The sequence below is a fragment of the Dothidotthia symphoricarpi genome (assembly GCF_010015815.1).
Source record: "Dothidotthia symphoricarpi CBS 119687 unplaced genomic scaffold P153scaffold_20, whole genome shotgun sequence".
Lineage (NCBI taxonomy): Eukaryota > Fungi > Ascomycota > Dothideomycetes > Pleosporales > Dothidotthiaceae > Dothidotthia > Dothidotthia symphoricarpi.
The window spans coordinates 46,548-63,464 of record NW_022985027.1 but is presented as its reverse complement, the minus strand read 5'-3'; the positions used below and the strand labels follow the sequence as shown (position 1 = coordinate 63,464).

The 16,917-nt window shown below is 51.5% G+C and overlaps 8 protein-coding genes across 8 annotated transcripts; 3 read left to right on the top strand and 5 right to left on the bottom strand.

Annotated features, from left to right (window-relative positions):
- Positions 1-89: 89 nt before the first annotated feature.
- P153DRAFT_400092 (uncharacterized protein) lies at positions 90-4,844 on the bottom strand. The gene is made up of 7 exons (XM_033671784.1): positions 4,471-4,844; positions 4,325-4,409; positions 2,946-4,270; positions 2,538-2,897; positions 2,375-2,485; positions 2,148-2,327; positions 90-2,097 (listed from the first exon to the last, which is right to left on the bottom strand). The coding sequence occupies exons 1-7, from the start codon at positions 4,809-4,811 to the stop codon at positions 96-98; spliced, it is 4,404 nt and encodes a 1,467-aa protein (XP_033519652.1). The 5' UTR covers positions 4,812-4,844; the 3' UTR covers positions 90-95.
- Positions 4,845-6,266: 1,422 nt separating this feature from the next.
- Positions 6,267-7,343, bottom strand: P153DRAFT_378751 (IF4E-domain-containing protein; the record flags this gene model as incomplete). Its single annotated transcript, XM_033669821.1, has 2 exons — positions 6,267-6,456; positions 6,511-7,343. 2 exons carry the CDS (start codon positions 7,341-7,343, stop codon positions 6,267-6,269), a joined length of 1,023 nt encoding a protein of 340 aa, XP_033519651.1.
- An 800-nt stretch (positions 7,344-8,143) lies between these two features.
- On the bottom strand, positions 8,144-9,000 carry P153DRAFT_110606 (uncharacterized protein). Its single transcript, XM_033661902.1, has one exon. It carries the CDS (start codon positions 8,719-8,721, stop codon positions 8,269-8,271), a length of 453 nt encoding a protein of 150 aa, XP_033519650.1. The 5' UTR covers positions 8,722-9,000; the 3' UTR covers positions 8,144-8,268.
- P153DRAFT_389416 (uncharacterized protein) lies at positions 8,951-9,794 on the top strand (the record flags this gene model as incomplete). Its single annotated transcript, XM_033670843.1, has 3 exons — positions 8,951-8,993; positions 9,049-9,715; positions 9,764-9,794. 3 exons carry the CDS (start codon positions 8,951-8,953, stop codon positions 9,792-9,794), a joined length of 741 nt encoding a protein of 246 aa, XP_033519649.1.
- A 541-nt stretch (positions 9,795-10,335) lies between these two features.
- On the top strand, positions 10,336-12,229 carry P153DRAFT_389415 (uncharacterized protein; the record flags this gene model as incomplete). Its single annotated transcript, XM_033670842.1, has 2 exons — positions 10,336-11,431; positions 11,481-12,229. 2 exons carry the CDS (start codon positions 10,336-10,338, stop codon positions 12,227-12,229), a joined length of 1,845 nt encoding a protein of 614 aa, XP_033519648.1.
- A 1,320-nt stretch (positions 12,230-13,549) lies between these two features.
- P153DRAFT_110566 (uncharacterized protein) lies at positions 13,550-13,824 on the top strand. The gene has a single exon (XM_033661901.1). The coding sequence runs from the start codon at positions 13,596-13,598 to the stop codon at positions 13,746-13,748; it is 153 nt and encodes a 50-aa protein (XP_033519647.1). The 5' UTR covers positions 13,550-13,595; the 3' UTR covers positions 13,749-13,824.
- Positions 13,825-14,053: 229 nt separating this feature from the next.
- Positions 14,054-15,033, bottom strand: P153DRAFT_400087 (uncharacterized protein). The gene is made up of 2 exons (XM_033671783.1): positions 14,306-15,033; positions 14,054-14,250 (listed from the first exon to the last, which is right to left on the bottom strand). Exons 1-2 carry the CDS (start codon positions 14,814-14,816, stop codon positions 14,183-14,185), a joined length of 579 nt encoding a protein of 192 aa, XP_033519646.1. The 5' UTR covers positions 14,817-15,033; the 3' UTR covers positions 14,054-14,182.
- On the bottom strand, positions 14,963-15,408 carry P153DRAFT_369949 (uncharacterized protein). The gene is made up of 2 exons (XM_033668903.1): positions 15,101-15,408; positions 14,963-15,050 (listed from the first exon to the last, which is right to left on the bottom strand). Exons 1-2 carry the CDS (start codon positions 15,369-15,371, stop codon positions 15,016-15,018), a joined length of 306 nt encoding a protein of 101 aa, XP_033519645.1. The 5' UTR covers positions 15,372-15,408; the 3' UTR covers positions 14,963-15,015.
- Between the last annotated feature and the right edge of the window lie 1,509 nt (positions 15,409-16,917).

The following is a 16,917-nucleotide window of genomic DNA, read 5'->3' as shown; positions in this document are numbered from 1 at the left end:
AGGAGTCGTATACATGACCCTACATAGAATACATTACCACGTGATAATCCATACACCCACCAGTCTACCTACCCTCCCCTCCCTTTCCCCGCCCATCACTCCAAGCCCATAACCTTTTTGACCATATCACCCGGCGCCCATCCCGTCTGCACCTGCGTATCGATTTCCATAGCAGCTGGCGGACTCGACCTATTCCGCTCCGGCGTTTCCGCAACCACTGTATCCTGTGTATTCTCCACATCGTCAATTGGCACCATTTCCACATCCACATCCTGAGTAGCCGCCTCCGATCCCTGCACCCCATCCATCATGTCAAACCCAGCGTCTGACTCTTGCGTACGGTCTAGCGCGATGGCCTGATCGCGCGACGTGCCATCGCGATTTTGGATAGCCATTTCGAGTTGCACCTCAAGATCGTTCCTTGAGTACTCGTTGCCTGCTACATTCCGCTTTGTTCTCTCAATTTTTGGCGTGTGGGTAGGTGGGTAGACTTCTACAACGGACGGTGAGTGGCGTAGGAGCGGTATAAAAGACCTTGAAGGCGGTCTGCGCTGCGCTGGCGAGCTTTTCGCAACAGGTGCAGAAGCGTGATCCACGGTGTCCTTTTGTGATAAATCCTGCGAGTCGCCAATCTCGATGGGATTCACCGAGGTACCTCGTACTCTCTGCTGTGTAAGCTCCGGTGACTTCACAGGCGGTTTCACTATGTGAAGGCGCTCCCTATCGTTCGATCCGTCGTGTTGTCGTATCCTGCTCGGACTTATCAAACGAGAGGTAGTTGCGGAAATATGCAAACCTGCCGCTGGACTGTTGCCGTTCGTTGTGTGCGACGGTGTATGCTTGGTCGATATGCGCACCTCCGGACTGCGTTTTCTTGGTGAAGGTTTCGCTTGTGGGGTAGTGGATGCCGGCTTGATGGGTGACGTTGCAATTGGTGGAGAATCCGATACTTTGGGGACGTACACGTTTTCTGTCGACTGTAGATGGGGACTAGGTTCAGCAGGCTGCGATATGTAGTTGAAAGGCGAGCCAAGTCTAGCGTTTTGAGCTGCAGCTGGAGGCGATACGTCCGATTCCACCTCTTCCCTTTTGGCGGACTCGACTCCCGTAACCTCCACCTTTGGAGCCTCTGACTCTTTGGCTACCGCATCCTCAGGCTGAGGTTCCGCAAGCATTGGTTTGGCGGGCTCTGGCTTGTCGAGCGTTGGCGCGGTCTTCGATTTTTCCGCAGTCTTCTTCGCCTTCCTCGCCGCCTTGTCTCTCACCTTCTGCTGGTCCGCAAGCTCAAACAGAGTCTCACGCATCTTGTTCCGCATCTCCGTCGGCTTCATATCTGGCCAATCCGTCTCAGTCGTCATCTCACCGGTGAGCAACCTATTCTTGAATTCGTCAGGGTTCCGGAAGAACTTTTCAGCATAGCCCAGCAGATAGACACCGCAGTCGGTAAGGTTTTGTTGCGTAGGAATCAGAGGTTCCTTGGGATAGTGGCCGTTCTCCTTGATCTCCGCTTCCATGCCACGTTTGGTCTTGCCTTCTTGCCTGAGCCACTCTTTCAGGGCGCGGGTGGTCCCAGTGCGTGTATGGCTGAGCGAGTCGAGAATGATTATGACAGGCTGGTCTGGATCCTTTCTCTGCTGTCTGGGTTTGCTCTTACCCTTTTTCTTGGTTAACGGTGGATTGGAGGTAGAGACATTGGCCGCGGAGGCCGTATGCGAATCAGTGGCGGCGTGTGGTACATGAGCAGCCTCTGCTCGTGGTGGAGATTGTGATGTCTTTTCGCGATTGTCCATGTGATCCAAGTTGGACTCCGTACCCGCGTCATCGCGATCCACCAGACGGAGTTCTTTCTCCTCGTCAAATAGATTAGGATCATCGTCGATCAGACAAGCAGAGCCTTTTGGGGCGGGGGTCGAGAGCTGAGGACCATCGAGAGGCTGCGGCACATCAGTGACTTCATGCTCTGTGCTTGTTTCGTCCTCGGTTCCGAGTTCGGCGGGTTTTTCTGTTGGGTGAGGAAGACCCTCGTCGAAGTTTTCGATGACTGGTGCTCGATCGATCTTAGACACATTACAGATGATGGCAAGATACCAATGGAAGCTGCATGCAAGTTAGCAACTATCGGCGAGGAACACCATTGATGAACCTACGATTCGTTGATCGGGACGACGATGTAGTCGTAGCTGAACATGTCGGCCCTCCCAGTCCAACGCTCTACTGCTTTGTAGTTGATGCTCGACCGACCAGTGTTTACGGTCAGCGTCGGGAAGAAAAAGGTATTCCACACGTACACCTTTTCTGCCGGGACATTGTGCTTGTCGAACATGTAGCTGCGATTATCAGCATGTAGGCAATGTTCAGCATCCAAGAAACATACCTCAAGTAGAAGTCGACCAAGTTGTCGTTCAACATTTCGTCATCATCGAGACGAGTAAGATCGTTTTGATGGACCTCACTCCTCTGCCGACCTGAGCCATACGAAAGTGACCTATGATGTGTCAGCAAACACACCAAAACAACATAGTAGTGTCTGTCCTCACTTGTGCCATCTAGGTCCTAAGCCTTTCTCGATGGAGAATTTGGAGACACTCTTATTCACTTTTCGTACGTCGTTCGTATTCTCCAAGTCATGGGTTGGCGCCCCCGACCTCGTAGAACGAGGTGGTCGGGTCAAGGTTCTTGTAGAAGACTGCGCAGTTTTTTTCCCATCGTTGGGCTGCGACGTTGATTTTAAACTGGAAGACTGCCTCAATTGATCCATCAACGTAGGCTTCAATCCACTTTGTTGGCCATTACTCTGCTCCTGATTAGACCGCACGTAGTCCCCAAGCACCAAAGGCGATTGGCCGACTTTGTTGTTCGTCTGAAGAGGCAGTTCGTGCAGCTTTATCAAATGAGATCTGGATTCATCAGTTTCATGCCTTAAAACCCATAATCAGCAAACATACTGATCCTTCGATATCTGGCTTCGACAGTCGGGTTTGGCAATGATCTCGTAGAAGTATTCAAAGTCGGCGTATTCTACAAACTCGAGATCGAAGACGAATAAATTTCCGTTTCGCGAACGAGGTCCTTCGAGCCGAATTCGAGATACGTCGTCCGTCAATAGTTTGGTGACATGACTAAAGTCCAGTGCGTCGTTCAACGTTTGTAGATTGCCGTCAGTGCCTCTGCCAACGACTCGGAACCCCTTACTGGAAGTGCCTCGCCTCAGCCAAATGTCTGGTCCCCTCTGTTCAAAACCATGGGTTCGTGCGAAATTCAGGGGCCAGCCACCAGCGGGTATCTTGCCGCCTTCCTTTCGCCTCGCACTATTATTCGAAGCCGTCACCGTCTTCGAGGGAGACTTTTTCTTTCCAGGTTTCGTCGTCATATCTGCTGCCAGTTCGTCCTCGCTCGTGTCGATGGGATCGTCATTGTCATCCAGAGGTTGGGCTGGCCGATAATTCCGCAGATCTTTCGACTGCCTGTGATATCCATCCCGTGAATCTGACGTTAGCTGTTCAACCTCCACGGTAGACTCGTTGATTCGTGCTTTCGGGGGGAGATGATGCGACGTTATTTCAGAGTGGTGGTCGCGTGAACTTGGCCTGCCCCCCTGGAAAACACCATCTAACACACCCTGATGGATGCCGTCGAGGATTTGCTTTCTCGAACTCGGAACTTGTTCCACAATTTCATCGTCTTGCGCTTCCAAGTGGTTGCCATGTGGAAATTTCTCCTGAGATTCTTGGTGAGGGTACTGGATACCGTGGCTTACACTCCCCCCTGGGTTTCTCCTCTTGGGGCGATGTGGATCAGTCACCTTGCCGGTAGCGATAAATCCACTCGGTGGCGGGGAACCTGATTTGCGCGCAGTAGATGGACGTACACTACCCTGACTGCGATGTGACCGTGGGGACTGTGTCGAACGCGGGGTTTCGTGGGAGCGAGAAGTTGGCGCACGTCGTATTGGAGGAGGCGAGATTTCCACGGGGTCGTCATCATCTACGATCTCATCTGATTCATGTTGAATTTTCCTTCGCTTGACAGATGTAGTACCCTCAAGACGTTGATCGTGATGTTCCCGAGGAGGTGCATGGTGATGAGGCGTTGTGAGCTTCTTTCTCAGTTGATTCTCGACGTAGGTCTTCTGTCCTGTGTGGTACTCGTGGCCGATCAAAGGATTGGTTGAACGATCCCACTTGCTATACGTTGTGACCCTGGGTCGGTTATGTCCGAGATTTTCGCCATCGAGCGTGTTGATAGGTTTGAAGCTGCCATTCGCACTCGGCTAGCTTTTGTCAGCATGATGTCTTCATGGAAAAGCGCCGGAACATAAGCATGCCTTCTTAGGCATTGTCGCGCCCGTGCTCAATCGGATTGTGGGCCAGGTCTCAGGCTTCGGCAGCGCGACAGCATCGGCGGGAGTGCTGCCCACAGTATTAGCTCTCTGTTCCTGGCTCCTTCCCTGTTTCTCGCAGTCTGGCGCACCTGTAATCTGGAATCAATCGACGTTCGTCGTCGCTTCTGCCAGATGGTTGTCGTGAGCGCTTGGCGCCTGGCAGCTCCACTCGCTGGGTAGGTTGTTGCTGAGGTCCTGTCGGCCAGCTGGCGAGATCTATGGACGAATTCGCAGTCGACGGCGTTGAGGCGCGTGGTGGGTCGAATGCGGCGGCGAGTGGAGATGAAGCGTGGTCGCGACTCTGTTCTGCATGGTGTGTCTGGGGAGACATGGCGTCAGTAGGGTGAGAGGTATCTCGCAAGTAAATGTGTGTGAAACCGAACGCTTTGGCGACCAGAGAGGCGACCAGCGGGCGAAAGAAAGTGGTCATACGTCGTCTGCATGCGCGAACCCGACAAATTCACGAAGGCTGTTTAAGAACTTGTCGACCATTGGTACAGCATCTTTCAGCTGTGCAGCGAAATGGTCGCAGGGCTATGTTTGTGAAGACAACGGCGCGTCTGTATGAGACACGTACGAAGCGCGTGAGGCGCGGCGGGGCATGTGGATGTGAGTGAAGGTCGCAAAGCAGAGGTCGCGATTGTGGCTTGCGCACTGACGTACCATCTCACCGACTACAAACTCTACTCACAGAACCAGGTGAGAGCACGAGCACGAGCACACACAGAGCAAACGGGTAAGCGAAGAAAGCTGGAGTGTAATGCGTCTTCTTCGAACCATATCGTCATCATCTCTTCAGACCACCCTGCTATCATATAGTCTTGTTCGCAAGCTGTGCCTAACCAATACCAGACCAATACCAAACACAACCCAGTCCATGGCGCCCAAGACAGGTGAGCGGGTATACGATGCGCAAAATCAGGAAAACGACCAACGATTCGCGCCTTGTAATGCTATGAACCAAACGCTGAGGACTTCTGAATCCAAAAGCCCACCAACTCAATCGCCATCAGCCTTTCGTGATCCTCCTCATTAAGTTTACCCCTAATTTCGATGGCATGCTACTTGCGAATGATATCGCTATGTATATGGGAAGAGAATTATCGAACAACATTGTGTAGTTGTCAAGACAGTCCTGACTGATTGTTTGGTTTTGAGAAAGCGCGGCGTTCGTGGCGAGCGCAAAATGCCTACCCACGCGGGGAAAAAAGAGGGTTTAGATAACGTTTGCTTTCGTGGCGAGGAACTTGGCCAGAGAATCCATGTCGTGCTTCCTGAGGTATCGATTCAGTGTAGGAGAGATCGGCCCCGTTCATTCGATCGTCCTTTACAACATTTCCGTCTCCATGAACTTGTTTGGATCTAGGTGATGCACTTTGACTACCGTGGACGATAAAATTGGCGCAGTATCCTGACCGTACATAAGAGGACCGAACAAAGACAAACTCGAGCCGGAAGTGGACCACTAGACGGATGGCGACCAGAGAAAGAGGCAAGAGCTGGACGATAGCGATTATAATGACGCGTGAAGAACCCAGATGACATACTGGGGCTATGTGAAGGCAAGGCTGTCAAAGCCTATAACCAGGCGGAAATGGACTAGGCCGGAGCAAAGACATGCGGCAAACATAGATGGTCAGACGCTAACTCCTCGTGAGGCGCGAAAATAAGCTCCTGCGACGTCTTGCATGAGGCGAGTGTGCAAGACCATAACAGGTCGTGGAAAGTCGAATCGCGAACCGCTTTCGATTTTCCTGATCCCAGCCCCCTTTCTACTCTTGTATGATCAGGTCCCTTCTAGCCTGTCGCTCAAAATGTATATCGGTTGAACGCTCCGACAATATCCACGCTAAGGGAGGTCAGTAGTGAGTAGGCAAAGCGGCATCTATGAGCCAGCTATGGGCTTGTCCCGCGGCGACTCATCCAGTGAGGTCACTCTCCGCTTTTCGTGGTTGTGCTGGTTCTTTTCATGGCGCGCTTGATCGATCGCCGTTCTCTGCGCGATGCTGTCGTCATGGCTCCGCCAGATAATGTTGGTGCCATCAGGAAGACCGAGGACGCGTTTAACGGTTTCCCTGTCGAACCTGTAAGTCAAGTGATCAAATTTTCGCGATGACGCAGATACTAACCGGATCTTGATGTTGCGCCCACCATCGTTCTTGGTCCATATGCTGAAGATGTCCTCCCCACTCCGTACGCTAAGCACGACGCCAGATATCTCCTCGCCAGCCTCGAAGAACTGATCGCCTACGAGAGCCATGAGTAGCTCTTCCCAATAACGGTCGGCGACGCCTTTTTTCAGGCGCATGATCCATTTCCCACCCCGCTTGTTCTCCTCATCCTCCCACACCGGCCGTATTCCGTGCTTGAAGAAGTGGTAATCGGAGACAGCCGGAAGAGTCGAGGGGCGCTTGAGGTGCCGATATACTTTGTGGAAGTCCTGGACGGTATCCATCTTGCACATGGCAGTCATGGACTTTTCGTAGTCGGTGTTCTTGGGCGTTGGTGGCCTGTACCAGATGACCCACGAATACTTCAATGGCCACGGCACATTAGGGTCTAGCGGTGCTGACGAGCCCATTGTGTCTTCTAGCGCTACCGTAGATATCGACTCTTTGCGTACGCTGTTCACGATTTTGTTTGCGGGCTTGTCTCTCCTTTCTGCTGGCGTTGTAGGTGTGGCCGCAGACGATGTGGTCGATTTGAAATCGAAGGCAGAGCCTGGAGTCTTGGGAGTCTTCGCGGAAGATCCAAACGAAGCGAAAGCGCCCGACCCAAGGCCAAAGGCTGACGAGCCACCGGCGGTTGGAGAAGCTAGACCTCCAGGTGTCAACGGCGAGTTGACAGCGTTGAAGGGGTTTCTTCCACCGTGTGACGACGTGTCCCCGCCAAAGCGTTTGGTCGCAGGAGTTGCGCGGTGGGTAGGATCGGCCTTGTCGCTGGGGTGGTCCGACTGCGACATGGACAGGGAAAGCTTGCTGGTGCTGTGGGTGATGTCAGTTACATGGCCGCGGACATGCGGGGACTTTGAGGCGGGCGGGCGTACTTGGAGCGGCGGGTCCAGAGGTTCTCCCCGGTATCCATTGGCAGCTGTATCAAGACAAGAAATAAGAGGTGGGATCGAACTACGTCGTCTGGAGCTGGATGAGAGTAGCGAGCGAATGAGAGAATGAATAAAGCTAAGGGCCAGTGGCCAATGTGCGTGCAGATGTGCGTTTAGATGCGGGGTGTCGAGGGCGTGAGAAGCTGCTGGGAGTAGTCTTTTTGTGATTGTACTGCAATGATAGTGGACGTTGGATAATGGCGAGATTCAGGGCGTGCAGTCGTCTTGGTTGGTGGGCAATGAGGTGCGTTATACAGAGATGGGTTGTGGTTGTGAGAAAACCCATGTGGAGTTGACACTTGCCCAAAGACAGTTCGACCTTCCGCGGCAGAAAGGAAAGCTTGGCGGCGAGGCACTTTTAAAATCTTCGCGTGGCCTCCGCTTCTCTTCTACAACCACGGCCTTTTACTCAAATCATCGCCAGCTCGACGACTTCTACTCGGCTGGCGACTCCGAAAACTGGCCCAGAGCAAACCAATCCTCTTTTAAAACCATTGTCACGAGGGCCGCCTTCGCGGCTTCCATGATGCGGTGATGACCTATAAGCAGGAACATGCCTTTGTCACGCGACGACGCGTCTCATGCGTCTCATATTCTCTTTGTATGTACTCCGTACACGCTTTAGTGTTTGCACGACCTTTCTTGGGATGACTAGGTCTTTGGACCACCACTTCTGGTAGTCTGAGTCTCAGCCAGATAAAATCGTCGCGATTTGCTGCGATACCTTGGTTGAGCTTGATGTCACACGGCAAAGTCTGAAGAATACTGCTCCAACCTGCACTCGTCATGTTGTTACTGAACCTCGACTAATTGGATGAGAAGACGTAGGAACTACAAGCCGGTAGCTGTTAGATGACTCGAAGCTGCCGCTCACTCGCGTGATATGAGAGAAGCGTGACATGGCCTTGCTAGATGCATCGAGTCTTGCCCGAGTGTGCTGCTGAACGACCGTTCTCTGGTCTCCACTCACACCACGGCCACATGCAGCCACTATGCTGTCACGGCAGCCCAAGAGAGCTCCACTATTAGCTATGTAGCGTAGCAATGCACAAGTCACTGTGGCGCCTATTGATGGACGTGATGGTGTGCATCTGGCGCAATGTTCGATAGCGTTCCTGCGCGATCTGCGATTCACTTGATGCGGCAAACACAACATGACCAGGTTAGTGGTTGGAGAGTCGGAGAGCAGAAGCAGAGAACAGAATAGGAACGCGGGGTTGCTGCACGATGCCGTCATTCTACGTTACCCTCTAGACAACAACACTTGCCAGCGTCAGTCGCGCTTTCCTCGGTAGCTTCACACGGAAGGAACCACGCCCTCAAATTACAGCGCATACCCAGTCTTTGCCCACTCTTTTCTCTTTCCCACCGCTGCTCTCAGGATTACCGCAACATCACTCCACGCTGCAGGCATTCGCACGTGAAAACACTTTCAGTCTTCCTCACCTCACCACAACACAGCAGCCATGACCCCGCAGTCACCAACGTCGCACGCAGAGCGGCCCAGGGGTAAGTCCCCTCCCAGTCACACGTGTGTCGCGCCCATGGCTAACGTCGACTACAGGTATTCTCAAGAATTCTAATTCTTACCGTACGCCAACCTCCCCCACCCACGATGCCCCACCAGCCACAAGTCCCATCCGTGAGCGCCCGCAACTTGGGCGCGAGTTGTCGGAGAAGGAAATTGTGCTAGAGAACACGCTGCGCAATGCAGGTCCCGCCGCCCACCGCCGCTCGTCCTCGAATGCCCGTGGTCCTATCTCACGACGCCAGTCGGGCGTCGGCTCGCATGTCGATGAGAACAACACACAACTCAAGTGGGACGAGACCAATCTCTACCTCAACGAGCAAAATCGCGACAGCACCATGAAGATCGACGAGCCCAAAACACCCTATGCTAAGCAGTACGATCCACTGGAGGACGAAGAGGAGATCGAGATGCTGAATGCGGAGGACCTCAAAGTCGACGAACTCGATGCGAGATCCAAGCGAAAGCCCAAAATGGACGACATTCCCGATTTCGATCTGGGCGAACCTGAACTGCAGGCGCGAGGGGCAATGACGCCTGAGAGCGAGAAACGGGTCATGGTTGAGGAGGGAGCTGAGGAGGATACGGGATACCATGGCGAGCTTCTCCCAAATGCGACACAGGAAGAGAGGGAAAAACATCGCCAGTTCGAGAACATGCGCAAGAAGCACTACGAGATGAAAAACATCAAGGACATACTCGGGTGAGTGTGCACGTTCATGTTAGCAAATCCCATACTGATAAGCTCTAGCCACCCAGAATCTCTCGAAGACGACCAATAGCCATAACTCTCGACAAAGGCCTAGCCTTCTTGCTCCGTTGGGTGTTTTCGATAGCGACTACAACTACGATGATATGCTAAACGTTTGCTCAGTGTAACAACGGCTTGATTTTGGCGGCATGAGGATGGAGTTGGTCATGAATTAATTTTGGAAATAGCTGCAGCATAGGCTGGGCATGGGAACGTGGAGATATCCAGATACCATCAACAAATGTCACAATTTTCGCAGACTACAATGCCTATCATGCTCATGCAGCTCGCGATTCCCCATCATCACGAACCCCACGTTGCTGAAAACCTGATGTCGTTGTGATGTCTGCACCACTGCCTCTCAATGATGGTGGTGGCGTGGGGCGGAGCTGAAACTGTGTGGCTGAGAGCTTGCGCATCACATGCATGACCCATGCACAACACGACACGACACGACCACGACACTGAACATCCACACTTTCCCAAGTTCTCCCTCGCTCACTCACTCACTTATCTCCTCACTCGACGTCTCTCGTATCAAGCCGTACTGAGACACTCACCGATCTTTCAACATGACCAAGAACCATCCATCTCTCCGCAAGACGGCGTCCAACGCTGACCTGTACTCGGATCCCTCGCCGCCTCGCCCGCTGCGACACTCTTACTCGACACTGTCACGTGCCCACACGACTGCGGCCCTATCACATCGCCCGAGGACAGATAGGAATGCGGACAGAATAGACCGGGATATGGAGAGGGCATGGGCAAACAGGCAGCCTAGCCGTCACAGCGTTGCGGCGTCGTATATGGGCCTCATCGACATTGACGAGGACTTTGCGAGACCATCGACGCAGCAAAACCCGCCGCCCGTGCCTCCGAAGATCCCAGAGGTACCAGTGGTAGAGAACACGCATCTGAGGGAGAGCCGCCCAGCACCCTCTCACCCGTGGATGCCAGCTCCTTCCAAGGTGACACCGATGCGTCGTGAGAAGGAAGGTCCGGAGAAATACACGAAGCCTTTCACCGACTTCATGACTGCGAACCCTACTGTGTTCCATGCTGTGGACGCCGTGGCCCAAGATCTTGAGAAGGATGGATACAAGAAGCTGAACGAGCGCGATGCGTGGGACCTCAAGACGGGAGGGAAGTATTATGTCGACCGCAACGGCACTTCTCTCATCGCGTTCGCTGTTGGAGAGAAGTACGAGGCTGGCAACGGTGCCGCTATCGTGGCTGGACACATCGACGCGCTCACCGCCAAACTGAAACCAATCCCCAAGCTGCGCAACAAGGCAGGCTACGTGCAGCTCGGTGTCGCGCCATACGCCGGTGCGCTCGGTGACACATGGTGGGATCGTGACCTGGGCATCGGTGGCCGAGTCCTTGTGAAGGAGAACGGGAAGGTCGTCAGCAAGTTGGTCAAGCTGGACTGGCCCATTGCACGAATCCCAACACTTGCGCCACATTTCGGAGCTGCTGCAAACGGCCCGTTCAATAGGGAGACTCAGATGGTTCCGATTGTTGGGCTCGACAACTCGGATTTGGGCGCCTCGTCGACTGAGAACGAAGAGTGGAAAGCAAGTGTTCTTGGTGGAGAGGGCGCCTTTATAACGACTCAGCCAGAGAGGCTCGTCAAAGCCATCTCTGGAGAGCTGGGCATCACAGACTGTAATACTCCCCGTCCAATCTTACGTGTTATTATACTGACCATCTCCAGACTCCACCATCGTAAACTGGGAACTCGAGCTCTTCGACGTCCAACCCGCCTGCACAGGCGGCCTCGGCCGGGAATTCATCTTCGCCGGGCGCATCGACGACAAACTCTGCAGCTGGGCCGCCATCCAAGCCCTCCTCAACTCGACCACCTCGCTCTCCTCATCCTCCCAAATCCGCATCGTCGCGCTCTTCGACGACGAAGAAGTCGGCTCGCTCCTCCGCCAGGGTGCACGCGGAAACTTCCTCCCCAGCGTCATGGAGCGCATCGTCGAAGCCTTCACTGACAGCAAAGTCCAAAGCACCCTGGCCAGGACATACGCAAACTCCTTCCTCGTCAGCAGCGACGTCATCCACGCCGTCAACCCAAACTTCCTCAACGCGTACCTCGAAAACCACTCCCCGCGCCTCAATGTCGGACCGGCCGTCAGCGCGGACTCGAACGCGCACATGACTACCGACGCGGTCTCGACGGCTATCCTGCAGCGTTGCGTGGATCGCGACATCGGCGCTCGCTCCGTCGACCCGAAACTCCAGGTCTTCCAGATCAGAAACGATAGCAGGAGTGGCGGTACCGTGGGCCCGATGTTGAGCTCCGCAACGGGTATTCGCGCTATTGATTGTGGTATTCCGCAGTTGTCGATGCATTCTATCCGTGCGACGACGGGGAGCTTGGATCCGGGACTCGGCGTGTTTACGTTTCAGAGCTTTTTGGAGAGGTTTGAGAGCGTGGATAGGGAGTTTAGGGAGTAGAGTTGTATTGGGGGTGGATGTGTAGTGTTGCGGATTCAGACGGTTACTTTGCTTGTGGGGTCCGGTGTCTTGTGGTGTTGGGGGATCTTGAAATTGCATATCACACGCGTTTGTTTCTTTTGGAAATGCGAAATATGATGGTGCCACACGGTAGCTGCATGACATTCTGATATAAGACGTATACTTTTTTGTCTTTGCAACAAGTAGTACTCTCGTTGCAAGTCATTCTTCATACAACGACATCATCTACCACGTTAATTTCCATATCTCTTCAACGTTCTCGTTCGTACTCTTCTACTCTTACACAAGTTGCGTGTTGACTCCCGTCCTACATCTCACTTCGAGAACTCACCCCCAGCTAATTTCTCACACTCGGACTTTATACAAGTATATATATCCATACTCTTCGTACTATTCGCCTACACCTGCCATTGCATACATTACATCACGTATCTTAGGACTCAGGATTAGAAATAGAAACGGAAGGAGAAACAGAGTCTTAGTATGTATGTATGTATGTATGTATGTATGTATGTATGTATGTATGTATGTATGTATGTATGTATGTATGTATGTATGTATGTATGTATGTATGTGGAAAAGGTTGAACGGTGATTCTGATGCTGGGAAGGGGATGTGCGTTCTCTCCGCTGGGGAAATATGGCGTTGAGAGGACGGTAGTACGTAGCTGACAGTGGTGGGGTGAAGCAGAGCAGATGTAGGAGTTGGGTTTGGTGTATCTAGTCTAGCGGCATGAGAATAAGATTGAGGTGTTTGGTATTGAGCGCCTATAGGATCTCGGTGTTTGGTATCATAGGTTTGGGGTTGGGTTTGGTGTGTGTGCTCGTAGCTGTGTAACGCACTGAGGTCATGTGTTGGAGGTGTAGGCTCTATACTCTGTTGGTTGAGTAGAGGTTTTAGGTCGGCATGTAATCTCTTCGGGCACATTCTCATCGTGGTACAAATGGTGGACTCATATTGTTAAGGCGATAACAATACAAGCACACAACATCGTGTCGCGTAGGAGTACATCTGAAACAGCTAGAAATTGATCTTCTGGTATTTCACACATCGCAGTGCTATATCAACTACGCCTCCAGACTATATCTCAACCCCGAATACTCCTGAACACTAAATTAGCATACGATCAACCACAAAAGCTTTCCTTCCACATACGACCAAAGGTTGTTGAGAACAAGTTCTCCCGCCCAACCCTCCGTCTGTTGTAGTGTCGTTACAGGCTACGCCTCTCCGTATTCAGGGTACGCAGAACCGTCTTTCGCACCCAAGAGAGTAAGTTCTCGTAGACGAATTCGCCTACTCCCTCTTGCATAAAATACTAAACTCCAGACATAATTCAAATGAAATGCCCTGCATAGCACTCTACTACTACCAACCTACTGCTCTACCCTTATATACGTTGCCTGCTACAGTGTCTAGCTTACTAGTAGGTCTTGTTATTCTTGCACCCTTCGCTTCCTTAAACGTCTTGACAGTTTCGCTTGAGTCGGCTGTCTAGCAGCAGCGGTGTTAACGCAGAGGCGGCTTAGAAACCTACTGACTTTTTAAACTGTCTCTAAATATTAGTGTTGCAGAAAACAGGCTAGGAATATTAAATTCATGTGATCACTTATCAGATCAGTTCTGTATATATGTAAATTGAGCGCGGTGAAAGGTATCTCCAGCTCAGCTAACGCGTAGTTGAGGAGTGTAATATCGGGTGGCGATTAGTTAGTGTAGCAGAATTCAAGCTGTCTCACAATGCTAAATTAAGAAGAATGGTAGCATGTATGCAAGAACACAGCGATTGAATTCGTAAACTATGACCTTGCCACTAAGTATTCCTGCTAGCTATTTTTTAAAGAGACACGGTTCTACAGTATATATTCAATGATCCTAAGCCCATAATACCAAGGGTGCGTCGATTATGTGATCGCGGTACGGTGTGTGCAATCACAGCTTGGGGCTGGGAACGTAGTCGGGGTTGGGAATGCGATCGGCGTCAGTGTACGACTGGTTGGCTTTCACACTTTGTTAGCATTTCTCAGTCAGAAAGTGAGTCTGTTGTCATCTTACCCCAAGCAGGATATCTGTTCAGTGCGTCCCAATCCTCATTGGCAGCGTGCTGAGACGCGATATCAAAGATGCCAGTTGGGATATAGATAGAATGTGCCGTTCCGTTGTGGTCGGTGTATTCCATGTGATTTGGGCGTACAAGAAACTCGCATGCTCCCTGATTGCTATCTCTCTTTCGACTGTTGCCTACATAGACGGACATGGCACAGTTGTTTCCACCGCCAGTCCCGAGGCAACAACCATTACCACGTGCCGCTCTGCAGACCCCGAAGGGCGCCCTACTGCAACCGGCCGTGTTGAAGGAGTAAATGTCATTTCCGACAAGACAGCCCTCACAGTTAGCGCTCAAACACCAAGGGCTACCACCAGTGCAACAGTCGCCGTATCTCCAGTTTTCACATCCCACATTCTTTCCGGTACAACCATCTCGGTTCCAGAACCTGATGGTGACAGCATTACATACTGTAATAACGCATGCGATAGCACCAGCGACAGTGGTAGTGGAGGGCATTTTGAGATAAAATTGGCACTATAGGGTTCGTTGACTCAAAGCTAGTAAGGAGGAGCTTATTGACTTGATGATAGTAAAGAAGTGATTTCAGGATCCAGAAGATCCAGGTGATTCTTATATTTCGAGAAATTACAAGAGTCTTAGCCAACCCCCCCTTTAGCCTGCGTCCTAAGCGTTTGTTGTCGGTCTTCTATGAGGCCTATGAAGCTGGTGGAGACTGAGCCGAAGAATCAACTGTTGTGCACTGCATTAGCCCAGACAACAAAGTTTTCAATATAACCTACTGCTTGGAGGGAATCGGCCAAGAGCTGCCCAATCCTCGTCGATGAAGTGCTGGCAGGCCTGCTTGAATTGCCCCTGCGGGATGTGAATACGGTGTTCAACCCCTTCGTTATCCTTGTAACACATAAAGTTGCATTCTCTTGTGATGCGAGGCGGAGGTAGCTGCTCAAAAGGTATAGGCGTGTTCGAAGGATCTTTTGGGGTTGGCTGCTCGGCGTCAGGCATGGGCGTGTTCGAAGTATCTTTTGAGTTTGGCTGCACTTGTTGAGACATGTCTGAATGATCAAGATGATGCTTGATGCTGTACAAGGTTCGAGTAAGAAGTTAGACTGAGATTGCTGTAAGATGTTTACTTGCTAGCAGTCTATTATAGGACAGTGAAGTCACGTTATTGCACTGCCCGGTGGCAAAATGTGCGATAGCGCATAAGCCGATCAGCGCACAGCTCCACCTCACAAACTTTCAACTCTGGGATCTATTGCATGACACTGTTCTATTGGCTAAGAACTAGGTCCGAGCCTGAAGGCTAGACGCGAGAATACCGTATCCACGGCGCGGAGAAGACGGCAGCGGCTAACTGTAGCTTATGAATGCGAGTTTCAGCCAATCAAGGAGACAGCAAAAGGTGGGTAACGTAATTTGTCTTGATAGTCATCTACTCGATGCTTCGTCGGCCCTTCTCAGACGCGCGACAGAGAAACCGGGAAATATGGACCGTGGTAGTCAAGCCCAAGGAGAATCAAGTACACGATTAACCTCAACTCAGCAAGACTCACAGGATGTATGAATGTAACAGAGGGAAAGATAACAACGCACTGGACCTCTGGCAATGCAAAAACCTGGTATCTCGGTGTGGTTTTGGGATGAGTACGCATTTCTTCAAGTTGACGTTGGAGCTCCCGCGTTTCTAAGTCGCGCTACAGCGGCAAGTAAAAGCTCTGACTTTGACTTTAAGGTTCTACCCGCTGTTTGGTTTGGTTTCAAGAAGCTTTCGCGAACAAAGTTTATAGTACTAAGCCACTAACGCAGTGATATGTATTGCGCAAGTAGCAAGCGGAAGGCCTACGCTTACCTCGCCGCCGATACGCATCTCAACATTCAAAGGATTAACTTTTCGAGGCCTTATGTTGACGGTTTAGATTTTTTAGTCACTCAAGCTGTTTTAAACATCGCCTTTTACAAAAGGATACGAAGAAAGAAAAACAACTGACATTGATGATCTTCATGCAACGGTCTTCACATTCGGCGTCGTTCATTCTGTATTCCCTCATCACGTTTGTAAAATTGAAAGCTAAGGAACCAATGACCGTGCCGTGACCACGGTTAAAAGATGTGACACCTGTGTAAGCTAGTGGAAGTTGCTGTGCGGCGTATACATCTGCTAACCCCGCTTTCTCGTATTGTATCTTCCGAGAAATCGGGTGGTTTGCTGGTCCAAAGGTCCGCGGACAACAGGCAGCAATGTAACATTGCTGGCTGAGGCGAAACGTTAGCTCTATCTACGCACATCTTTCATTTAGACAATCGTTCTTACCAAAAGCGTTTACCAAAGCTCGCTCCTTGAGCGAACCTATATCTGCAGCTTTTACGGAGTCACTTGCAGCCCAAAGGTAGTGCAGTTCTGCTACCTGAAAGTATGCAAGCGACTCCCATTGATATGTAAGACTCGATTTACCGTGCCACCATTCAATGCTTTCGTCCAAAAGGATACAATTAGTTGCTCAGCCAAATCAAAAGCCAGTCAAGAAATCATAGCGCAAGACAGCGGGAGCAGCAGTGCAAGGCTGTAAATGCATTCTGATACTGTCACACACAGCGC